Source organism: Anarrhichthys ocellatus, unplaced genomic scaffold, assembly GCF_004355925.1.
Source record: "Anarrhichthys ocellatus isolate YVR2014 unplaced genomic scaffold, GSC_Weel_1.0 scaffold29, whole genome shotgun sequence".
Taxonomy (NCBI): Eukaryota; Metazoa; Chordata; class Actinopteri; order Perciformes; family Anarhichadidae; genus Anarrhichthys; species Anarrhichthys ocellatus.
The window spans coordinates 1,344,535-1,357,286 of NW_022280059.1; the positions used below are offsets into that span (position 1 = coordinate 1,344,535).

Below are 12,752 nucleotides of genomic sequence, written 5' to 3' on the forward strand. Positions count from 1 at the left end.
AGAGAGAGAGAGAGAGAGAGAGAGAGAGAGAGAGAGAGAGAGAGAGAGATTAGAGAAAGAACAGCAGAGATAAGAAAAGTAAAGGGAGGTTCAACTGTTTATGAGCGGGAAGAAAGAGTAGTACAGAGGACGACAAATGAAGAAAAGAAGCGATGAAAGACACGAACAAAAGGAAAAAGAGTGTATAACCAAAAGATTAACTCTCTCCGGGGTTTGCTTACAGATGACACGTGACCTGCGTGCGTGTTCACTTGGCTGTGACACGTGGAAATGTGACGCTGTTCATCACAAAGACCAACAGACTGTTAACTGTACAACTTAATTCATCATGACATCCCAGACTCACTGCAGGCAAACAGGAAGATTAGATCAGATTCAGATGCTGGTCAGATTGGGGAGACGAGGCAGTTGTTCCTCTCGTCCCATGCAGCACCATTTCTCTTTTGTTTGATTTAATGTCAAGTATAGGGAGGCGCAAAAATCCATTTTTTTTTTGAGGTGGACAAGTCACCTTGAATTGTTTGTCTTTAACACCAATAAAGCAGAGAGAGAAATGACTTTAGGAAAGGGAAAAGATATAAAAGATAAATCCTTTCTTCTTCTCCCTCTGTGCTCCTGTCAAACATAGATGTTATGTCTTTGGTGTAGTTTACCGACAGAATTCAGACCAATGATGGAATACTATGATAAATAATAATAATAATGTTGAAAGAATATAGTGATGTTATATGAGCTTTGAACAGCTGCAGTATTACTGTAGGCTTAATGTGTGTGCTCATTTTATCCATGAAAGGTTTAAGATACCGCACCAACTGTACCTTCATGATGAAGCTATCATTTAAATCAAGAGACAGTAAATAATGTGCGTTTACTTAAGTGAAAGTAACAGAGCAGGTTTTCAAACATTAAAAAAATCGACTTGCTTTGACCTGAATGTTAATTCATTAACATCTGAACTTTATGTGCTGGTTCCAGATCAAATAAACTACTGTCTGACCAGAGAGAACTTCCATTGTAAATTACTTTTCTTAGTAGCATTACCTTTAAAAGGGAAAGTTTACCACCGCTAATGTGGATGTCCAATCGATACCTCAGTTCCTGCACTATTGACCAATAAAGCTGAGTTTGCAGCTGCAACTTCTTGCCATTCTTCCTGCAGCGCCGACATCTGACATGACAGTGACGTAGTCGGATGCAAGGAGGTTATTATTTCATTTTTGATTTCTACAACTTCCTTGTTCTCTTCGCTTGCATTGCAAAATAGTTACTTTTACAAAACGGCATCCCAAAATATGAGTGCGGAAGATGTATTCTAAAATCTGCAGATCTAAATATCTCCATATCTAATATAGAAATAACTTAAGTTAGTCTTGCTGCAACCAAACACTCACTCTTCATCTTGCAGCCTCTTGACTGTCACACAGTGTGTCTACAGACAGAGTGGAGAGGTATGACAGCTCATTAAAACAACCTAATATGACCCATTGAACTCCTCCACAGCCCTGCTGACCCACGATACACAAACATCTTCTCTGGGCTTGTTAGAGGCAAAAGGAGTAGTTAGGGTAGAAGGTGTTCATGGGTCTAGAAACACAGCGCTTAATATCCGCAAGAAACGGCGACACGCTGGACGAGACCGCTACCTTTTGCCTCCGGAGGAGCTGCTGGAGGAGGTGGTTCGACTGAGACTCTCCGCTCCCAACTCTCTCCTCACCAGGGTGAGACGCTCTGTGGACATGCTCTTCCTGAGGGAGAGGAAAAGGAAAAATAGAACATAGAAGGTTGAATAATCTTGGGACGACACAGCAAAAAAGACTCGCTGGTCATTTATGGGAGCGTGACTTTTTTTCTTTTGTGCTTTGCATACCTCTTGGACTGTAGCACCTCCTTTTTAGGAGAGGAAGGGGAGGAGAGGAGGCGTTTCTGCTGAACGTAGCCGTTACTCAGAGGCCTGGAGGGAAGAGCCTGCAGGAGCTGACGCACTGAAAGGTAACATTATTATCAGCTTCAGCAGAAGAGGGATCGATAGATGCCAACAATGTGGGACGTGTTACGGAATGGTTGCAGGAACATGTGTGCAGAAATACTGACGATGCATGATGAGTGATGAGAAGCCGAACTAGCCAGGGAAAGGCCTGCAGGACGTTGCCTCTCTGTTCATCGGTTACCTTTCTTACCCTTGGTAGGTGCTGCCGACACTGTGGTGGCCAGAGGTCTCCTCCCGGCGGAGTGGCCACCTCCGGGCTGCCCCCCCCGGCTCTGCTCCTCGCAGCAGCCCAGGCGGCGCAAGGCGTCAGCCAGGGCGGCCTTCAACAGCTGTATCTCGTCCTCCTGCAGCTGCAGCTTCTGCTCCAGGTGGGAAACCCGGTCCTCCATGTCCATGTTGCTGCCGGCCGACACCGTGTCATCTGGACCAGAGGGAGAGAGAGGGTCTTAGGTTTAGATTCGAGCTGACGGGACACGATGGGCAGGTCAGACAAGGATCGGTACGAGCATGTTAGCTCTGTTCAACCAACACGGTGTGGAGACTATACTACAACTTACTGTTTTAAAAAATAAAATAAAATGTATCCAGATGAGTGTCAGAACTTATATTCATAATTGCCAACCATAAGTCTTGACCGGTAAATAGGCAGAAAAAAGGCATGTAGAATAAATAAAAATAAATGAAACCCATCCGATAACCATGTGACCTTTGTGTTTGGCAAAATATGATAGGTAACATTTTTTTTTACTTGATAAATTACGGACACGGCAGATTCGCGCGGGATTAAAATCACAAACGACCTCCGATATGATTACAAATGACTAGAACAGCCCAGGTTATACTGGTCATGTGTAAACAGGGCTATTGTCAATAGAAGAATACAAGGAAAAAGACATGGTTCAGGCCGACTAATGCTAGATTTGATGGACTTGCAGCGCTGAAAGAAAACGGCAATGAGCACTTTGCAGAACTAAAAATGAACTTGACCACACGTTTATGTGAGAGTGAAGACACTATGATGCTGTGCATCAGAGGGACTGGAAGAAAGAAAGACAAATAGAGGATTAAAGTATTGGAGCCTTGAGTAACGGCTGCCTGGATACTTGAACATTTAGGCTCATTTATTGGAACATAAACACAAGCAGCTGCTTTGGCTGAGTGTTGATACCTGCTACTGCTGCTGTGTGAATCAATGGTTTAGTGTTTCTCAGGTGGCATTAGAGCATACAGGAAACTTGGTTTTAATAATTTAGACTCCGCGTGTGAGTGTGAGTGACAGAAGGAACCTCACAACCTGGTGAGGTTGCTTTGTATGGACAGCATGGGAGAGAAGAGAAACAAAGCTTTGTCCTTGTGCATTACATCTGCATGCATTAAGATTTAAAAGAAGCCCTGTGGGGTTTCTAACTACCAGTGATGTTTCGCCCAGCAGGTTTCCATTTTGTTCTCATCACCATCGCAGCCAACTGCTGAGGACAGTAACGTTAATGTGTAAATAATGCAGGTTTGAACTATTCAAAAATATTTGTGTTTGCAAATGTTTAATGAGGAAGGGAATACATTCAAAATATGCGTTTGGCCTCCAGGATACATGCAGTGTGTTTTGGTAAGAACTACTGATTGTAAACATTAATATTTATAAGAGAGATCCACAGGGCCTGCAAAACGAATCCCACCAGCCTCAGCTGTACATCATGTTTAGTGTTAATGAGCAAATGTTAGCATGCTAACATGCTTAACTACAAGAGGGAACGCGGTAAACATAAAACCTGCTACACGTCAATATGTTAGCATTGTCGTTGTGAGCATGTAGCTAAAAAACGAGTTGTACATTGTGTTTAGTGTTAATTAGCAAATTTTAGCATGCCAACATGCTTAACTAAGAGAGGGAACATAGTAATATATTAAACCTGCTACACATCAACATGTTAGCATTTAGCTAAAAACAACAACAACACTGTGCCGAAGTGCAGCCTCACAGAGATCCTGGCATGGCTGCTCACACCCGTTAGCAAGCAAACAGTAATCAGTCTTAATCACTAAGCATTCTCAGCACTCTCATATGCAGATTTTATTTCTCAAATGTATTTCTGGAGCAAAACTTTCCATATGTGAAATATATAAAACACACAAAAGTCAAGGAGCAGCTGTTGATTCCAGCCCCCTCACATCCGTCCTCTGCCTTTATTCCTCTCGTATTGAATTGAACCCTTTCCAGCCTAAACGTCCACCCTCTTCACACCCACCATGATGACATCACCGGAGGCCCTGCTACATTATTGAAGGCAAACTGCCCAGAGCGGATTATTAATCTGTGGGCCACATTAACAGATTACAGCCTGATCAAAAAACAACAAGTTTCTGGGTTGGCTGGAACGTCTCGACCCTTCATGCATCCCGAATTTTAAACCCTGTCCCCTCTCTGTCAGGACGTACAACCACCAAGATCACGAATGTAGATTTATATCCTCAAGCAAGGGACAAACCTTTTGAATATTACACCAACTGAGAGAGAAGTACACTTGAACCCCACAGCTCAAAACTTTACTCTACAAGATGAGGTTGAAAAAAATACTGAATCTCATCAAATAACTACAGTCTCAGAAAGTGATGAACATTTCAACATCGGCCTTCAAACACCTGTTTCACTGAAGACTTCAGCGATTGTCCCATTAGCTATACACAGTACGACCAAGCCAACATAGCTAGAAGTTATTCAAATATCACCGTAACATCTATAGGTTGTGTCTCAGGCTGCGAAAGATAAAACATATATATTACACTGAAAGAGACAAAAAGCTAAAACAAACCAACCTAACAAATTAAAATAACTTCTAAATAAAACTCAGCCGACTCTTCCATTAACTTCATGATTTTTATTGCAATGGTCTCACTCATGTTGTGTGCACCATTCAGAACCAGTTTAAAGTATGAACTTTGAACGTGCAATAAAAGAGCACTGTACTGGATCACACTGCTTTAGCGCGAGCCAATGCGACGCTCCCAGCATGCATCAGTTCAGCACTGTAAACCGAGCCTGGGAGGAGGGGGGGGGGGCACAGAGAGTACTGTTGTACTGTAACTGTATCACATCCTGTACTCAAATGAGACCGGGCCGAAAGGGAAATCCAGCTTCAGATTTACATACGGACATCAAGCTAAAGGGAGATTAGCATGGACCAGCAGCATAACGTCATCGCTTCCCTTTGGTAAAAGTGTATCTGATGTATTAGAATGAGACTGGTTTATCAAAATGACATAAGACTTTTGTTTAAAAAGTGCTGATCATTTCTGGGGTTTTTTTGGGGTTTTTTTCATTTATTTTTATGGACCAAAACATCATTAATCTCATACGAGGAGAAGAGATGCTTTGTAGCAGATTTAGCTACTGGCTCATTTCTGTGTGCCCCCTGTGAAGGTACAAACAAACAGTAATACAGCGAATGCAATTAATACAACTTCAGACTACAGTAAATACTCAATCCAATCAGACATTCAAACACATGCCAGCTTCTAAAAGCCTCCACCAGGGCCTAAAAGCCCTTTCAGAGTCAATGACCCATTTGCAAATTAAAACTCAAGACGTCGTACATGAATCACGGACAGTTAATTCACTTGAAAGTATTCTGCCTACAGATGTGTTGTAGGGTAAAACAATACAAATAAAGCAAAGTCTCACTTCCCGAAAGGTGTCTTTACTGTCCTGCTACTGTACGTTAGCCACGCCAACATTACTCCATCTACTAATCACAGAGATGAGGCAGAGAAACCATCGCAGTAACTCACAGTATTTCTACAGCCATTCCAACTCTCACCTGTGGGAGAAGTTGTTGTTTTTTTACAGGAAAGAAATGCCTCTTTACTCATAATAGAATGCAGGCGAGGCCAAAACGCAGGCGGTGGGGTTTACGAGTGAACGAAAAGTGAACGGAAAAAAGTGGACGAGTGAGCAGACGGAGGAGAAAACTAACTGTCTGAGGTAGACCAGGACAGATTGTTGGTGGGAGGAGATGGAGGGAGAAAGGAACAGAAAGGACTCGCAGTGAGAGAAACAGGAAAATGATTCATCTTCAGCCGAATTGCGACGATGTTCTTGTTTATCCAAACTGCCTGAAGGTCCGCCGATTTGAACAGAGACACCGAATGAGGAGGACACAGGGACAGAACACAGAAGAGACCGTTTTAGAGTCTGAAATAGCTCAATGTTCTCCTCTCTGCTACACACTGAGGCCTGTTTATACACATATTAAAGAGAGTACATACCGTGTATATAGTAAAGCAGTTACCTCTACTAATGATGTACTTTCTAATTCACATTGTGAGATCATTTCCAAGAAACTTCTGAGCACATGAGGGATTCTTTGAGGAGAAAGGACGGCCCTGATCATTTAAGCGCGTACAAAATCCAATCATTTAGAAGCTTCACTACAAAATACCAATAACTACTGTCTTTACCACCAGCGGGGCACAAACAGGGTCATGTTTCTTTTAAGTAAGGGAGCACCAGAGAATTAAACCTCACATGTGCTTTGAGTTAAATCCTAATCTTATGCCGTAATCTCACGATGTCAAAATGCCTCCAGCTGGCAGGTTAGCATAAATTAACAACTCTTGGATCCTGCAAAGCTGAATGTTATCACGTTTGCATGCAAATGCATTGAGCAGGAAACGTTCAACATCCTCTCGGTTTTATGTTTAATATGTTTATTAACTGTTCGATGTATTATGTGGAGGGAGAGTTGTGTTTCAGCCTGGCGCAACGTAAAACAGGATTTCTGGCCCATGCTAATGTGCTAGCATGTTAACATGTTAGCACGTTTAGTTTGAGTTGCAGCGCTGCCGACATTCTTTACATTCAACTGACCGACATGTTGCATGATATATACTGTATATACTGAAGAGAAAGAGCGAAGAGGGATAGAAGAGAGAAAAAGATGGAGACATCATGGGTTCACCTTCATCTCCTCTCTCTAGTCAGCACACCTGTTAAAAACCTACTGCAGAGCCTCCTACTTTTCCATTTGCCCTTGAATTATCACACACACCATAACAACGGATCCACCTCAGCGGTATTCCATTACTCTCCTTATAAACCAAAGGTCACATCTATTTGATATTCAGCAGGCGAAGCGCACACACACATTACAAGCTAACTTCCCTCTCCATCCCAGCACAGACAGACATTACAGTCAAGTGTTACTTAACACCCAGCTGACACGAGGCCGATGCAGACACATGGCTGCTATCAGAGAGGTAAAACAGTGGTGGACAAAAAAAAGAAAAGAGAGAGAAGCATGGATGGAGAGGAGGAAGAGTTGGAGGGAAGGGAGTAAAAGGAAAGATGGAGAAGATATGGATGATGAAATGCAGAGGTTGTGTGTGTGTGTGAGAGAGATGGACAATGGGAGGTCGGTGCAGGGCAATGAGAACATTGCGGGCTGCTGAAATATTCATGGTGCAGTGAAGTGATGGAGACCGGTCTGGTCCTACCTGTCATTGTGTCCACACTAAGTGTCTGCTCACTCCTCCTGTCAGTCAAACCAGACGGTCAGTCCACAGCACTGTCGGTCAGCTTTTACACTCTTCTCTCCCCAGAGTCTCTCTCTCTCTCTCTCTCTCTGAGAGACTGAGACAGAGAGACAGAGAGACAGAGAGAGAGAGAGAGACAGAGAGACAGAGAGAGAGAGACAGAGAGACAGAGAGAGAGAGAGAGACAGAGAGAGAGAGAGAGACAGAGAGAGAGAGAGAGAGAGAGAGAGAGAGAGAGAAGGGGTGGAGCCTGGCACAGGGCCACACACACACACTGCACCAGCATCTGTACAGCCAGGCACCACCAGGAAGAGATTCTGCAGAGCCAGACTCAAGGATCAATGACACAGGCATAAAGGTGACTCGGCACATGAGGCCCACGTGCCCTTACGTTACATTTGCGTATAACTAAACTTTAAAATGTACCAAATGAGCATCACAAAGTATTGTTGCACTTGGTCTCTACAGAAAATCTAAATTTGATAGATCTGGTAATATTCTATTTTTTGAAAATTATTATTTTTGTCGACAAATCCCAACCAACACGTCTGTGTAGCTAAAGCCTGATGAACCTTCTTCCACTGAGCCATAGAGCTCCATTGTTATTCGAAACACTCGGAATGGTCCTTCATTACCAAAACCGTCGTATATTTGAACTCAATCACACACACCGTCCTGTTGCCCCAAACACACACTACTAGAGCGCAGATTTGGATTAAAAATAATACCAAAACAAAAAAAATGATAAATTTACAGAAACTATATTAGTGACATATTTTTGAAGATTTACATTGTGTGTAGGAACTGATCGATTCAGGCCCACAGACAGGGCACCGAGACTGGTTTGGGTATTTTTGACAATAAGAGAAACATAACACCAGTCTTTCCCTTTAACGTGAACTGAAAATACCCTTCTTAAACCAAAGGGAAACAGGTCTTTAATTAGATGGAGTACAGTACTATAACGCTCCTCAAATGATCAAATTCAATCCATCAACATCTTCTTTAAAAACCGGTTGTTCCTCTTCTGCATCCGACACACCAGCCTGAGGCTAAACACTACAGCACAATCAGCTAAGTGATGTCTGTGCAGCAGTACACCGTGCTGTGACTGACAGCTCCCGTTGCTGCAACACCGCTCCAGTCCTCTCGTCTCCATCTACAGCTGAGAGATCGTACTGTACGCTGCACTGCACACATGCACCTGCAGTGGTACCCTCCACACACTGTAGATGTGCTCACGGTGTCACCGTGCACTCTGTTCATGTGTGTATTTTTAGAGCTTACACAGAGATTACGTTTAAGCCCCTCCCACAAGGCTGAATCATAAAATACCGGGGTTGTTTTTAAGGAAAAGATTCCACTCTCTCTTTGCCTAAATTCAATTGTGTGGGATGTGAGCACTAAGTATTCTCCACGCCCTGCTGGAGACTTAATTAAATGTGAGAGTGAGACACAGAACTGCACAGAGAAAGCCAGCAAGCACCGACAGCAGCTCAAACGTCCTGCAGACACTGAAGACAAACATTTATTCTCCATCTTGGGGGTCCTTGGCAAAAAAGATTGAGAACCTTGTTTTTAATATCTTCACATAGGTCTCTGTGCTGATTTTGGGATGATTCAAACATGAAATGGGCAATGGTGCACGCTTTTGATGCAGTCTGCTTGATGAAAAAATCTAAAGTGTGTTGATAAAGGTTTTATGCTTCTTGTGGAGTTCAAACCTCAGCAGGCTCATTTAGATAACAGAACATGCACCTGAGTTCAATACAACTAAAACAAAACTATAAAGGGGAGAACACAAAGTGTATTTGCTCAAGACGTGTGAACCAGGTGGCAGGTCTGATGACCACTGATGTGGAGGATCTCTGGTTACAGTGAGAGGACAGATGGCGGCGGAGGAGAGACGGACGGATAAACGCAACAATAGAAACAGAAGAAGGAAGTCGATTGAAGCTCGCTCGGCAGACGCCGCTGACACCAAACAGCACACACAGACTGTTATCATCGTTCTCCAGCCTGCATCTCACCTGCTGCGGCCCAGCGGAGTGAAACCCCTCACCGCCGTCTGCCTCCTGACGTCACGGTGTTGTCCTTTAAGGCTCAACCCCAAAATGTCTGCACGGTTGCAGCGTTGCCGCGATACATCGGTTCATTACGGCATGAAATGGAGCCTCAAAAGCGCTGGTTGGATGGTGGCCCTGCAGACTCTCGAGCCTTTGACAGCACACAGTCACAGGATAGGGAGAGTTGAGGCTGAAGTGGCCTTGATAAGACGCTCCAGAGAGATTGACCTCTGACCTCTGAGTTGGAGAACGCATCAAAAACTATTTTGTGTAAATGTCAGCCAACACCAGACAGGCCTCTCTTCCTATGCTTGCGAGGACCTTCCCTTAGACACTGATTCTCTGACCACTTCACCTCAGTCCAATACGTTAACACTTAAACCACTCGGCCCTTGCAGAAATAAAGGAGGGCTGACCCCTCACTGCAGGACCAGCTGTCACTCGACAAGCCCTCCTGGTAACCTGCAGCTGGCTTTATATTTCTATTTACCCTCACTCTCTCGCCTGCTCGAAGATCTGAAGCTCGGTGCACAGGACTCATGTGTTTGTCTCACAGTCTGCACTTAAATCTTGACACCTGGGAGCTGCGGGAGGCTTCGGACCACAACACTGTCCGAGCAGTCTGAACGGCACGCGTTACATCTTGGACAGCAATCAGACTCCCGTGACCCCCCTTACTGTCTCCGCACCTGTCGCTCAATATGGCTGTCTGGTTTCTCTGGGGATCACAGCGACACTTTGCATGCATTCATTTACGTCTCCAAGAAGTGATAAAAATGGCATTCTACTGTGTTTGAAACAGCTGGAGAGACCGACAGAGACTTAATAATCAGCCATTGTCTCCATCACAGATGTGATCTGTCCTGGCAGCAGCACAGCATTTGCATATCATCTGTAAAGCAGGATGCGATATAGATACAGAGACTCAAGGCTGCAGCAGGGAGAAGAGCAGCATATATGAGACAAGGCCATCAGAGAGCATCATGTGTTTCAGAACCAGGAAATGGACCACATCCTGCAACATTGTGATCATAACAAGGATCCCATGCACGATGACAACCGCCATCCTCCCAGCTTGTTAGTGAATACAGACAGTGTTGGGAAGCTGTGGCTTCAATCATGTCTGAGGCAAATGACACAGACTCAATGGGACCTGATGAGATAGTTAATCAAAAAGGTAAATAGTTCACTCTCTAACCCCTCAATTATCACCAAAAATACTATAATCAGAGAGAAAAGTGGTGAAAATAAACCATTAAATATTTAAAAAATGTATAGACAATTTTTTTTTGTTTTACATCAAGCTAGTATTGCAAGAATATTTAAGATGAAGAAAATGAATGACATTCATATACATCCCATCGGGGTAATTTGAGCAGTGACTGATGGGCAGGTGGAACATATGGTTCTTTCAGCCTCTCCGCCGAATGAACCTCGTTGTCAATACATGTCTGGTTCGATTCGTGCACATTTGGAAACACATTCACAATTAATTCATCATCTCTCTTGTGTTTTTGTTGCGTGTGCTGCGGTGGAACGAGAAGCGGAGGGCTCTCTCACCGTTGTTGCAGTACTGTAGCAGCAGGTTGGTGCTGTCATACAGGCTCCCGCACGAAGCGATCCTCTCCGACATCCCCTTCTCCTTCTTTTTCCTTCCTTCGTCCCGGCTCTGTCCTCCTCTCCGTCGGCTCCTTTGTCCTCCTTTTCCTCGTCCCCTCTCCGTCTCTTCTTCGCGCCGTCACCCCTTCCCGTCTCCTCCTCGTTCATAAACGGACAGACACATGCACCTTTACCTGCTCTCCTGCTCCCACCACCACGACTCTCTCCCGCTCCTGCCTCGCTGCCAGCGTTAAGATAAACACTGTACATACTGTTCTTCCGTTAGTGAATTTCAAAGTAAGAGTAATAGCGACGGGGCACCCCATTGGCGACTATAATGTACTGTATATATGATATGTGCACCTATACATGATTTTAACAACATTTAAATGGCATGAGTCACATATATATATATGTAGATTACTACTATAGCTTCATTAAAAAAAGAAAACGTGCCTTTCTTGAGCTGTCACATTTAGGCTAAGCTACAACTCAAATATCAGTCACACATTAAATCCATCTCTTAATAATGGCCTCAATATTTCACATTGATTGTCACTTTGCTTTCCAGCAGATTTCCAGTTAAAAGCAATTCCCATTTCACCTAAAAAAAAATTCACGATATAACTTTTGGGATTTGATTTTCATCTACAGATAGAGCTATGTTGTTCTCCGTAACAGCTGGGCTAATCATTTAATTCAAATACGTATTAGCTTATGAATTAATTCACTTACATGTAGTGGTGTAACGATCAAGCACTTTTATTTTGAACAGACATCCTCGGTTTCCGGTAACAATCTACGTGACACTTGACGAAATATCCTCGCCTGCCCTGCGTACCGCTGTTACTATAGCAACAGCCTCTCCACTAGCTCCGGCTCCTGATCATTGGAAGCACGAGAGAGATGAATCTAACTGGACACACTGATTAAACCCGGCACTGCACGTCTAACATGTCTGAAGCTGAAGTTCATGACCAGAGAAAGCCGATCCCGGTGTCGGTGTTGGGCCCTGAATAATTAATTGGGAGACGGGGTGCAACACACGTGTTCGTAATTGATGCCAAAGCCAAAGACTAGTTATGCAAAGCGGGAGGTTAAACGGTCTGTGTTCTGATGGTCTGTTTTACCATTTAATCGAAAAAACAGAAATACCATGTTTTTTCCGGGTTTTTTTTGACTGAATCCGAAAACGAAAAAACGAGAGAACCAAAGTCAAATAATGAGCCGATTTTGTTTTTGCAAATCCCTTTTTTGTTTTTGCCTTTAAAAAGAGACGTGAAGAATGCAGTTTCATATTTATTTATCCATGTACTCAGCAAGAATCAAATTTTCGATTCAGCGGTAAATTGTTTGATTCACCGCTAATCAAAGTTATTTTAGTGTTCACAGAGCTTTTTTCTTTTTTTTTTTTTTTATATTTTTTTATTGAAAGACAAGAGACAATATTAGACAATACATAGACATAACAACAAGAGGATGACAAGAACAGTGGGATAAAAGCTAGCAAACATCATATAGTCAGTGTGTGTGTGTGTGTGTGTGTGTGTGTGTGTGTGTGTGTGTGTGTG

At 43.4% G+C, this 12,752-nt stretch overlaps 1 protein-coding gene across 3 annotated transcripts in view; it reads right to left on the minus strand.

Annotated features, from left to right (window-relative positions):
* Window positions 1-11,412, minus strand: part of eml2 (EMAP like 2) — a 29,300-nt gene extending 17,888 nt beyond the window's left edge. Inside the window, exons 1-4 of one of the 3 annotated variants that reach the window (XM_031863507.1) lie at window positions 11,143-11,412; window positions 2,178-2,408; window positions 1,868-1,982; window positions 1,644-1,745 (exon numbers count right to left, since the gene is read on the minus strand). In XM_031863507.1, coding sequence (XP_031719367.1) covers window positions 1,644-1,745; window positions 1,868-1,982; window positions 2,178-2,408; window positions 11,143-11,215 — 521 coding nt within the window. In that variant the 5' untranslated portion in view covers window positions 11,216-11,412. Of the gene's footprint in view, window positions 1-1,643; window positions 1,746-1,867; window positions 1,983-2,168; window positions 2,409-7,477; window positions 7,584-11,142 lie in introns of those variants that run through there. The other 2 variants (XM_031863506.1, XM_031863508.1) reach the window with 2 other exon arrangements.
* Between the last annotated feature and the right edge of the window lie 1,340 nt (window positions 11,413-12,752).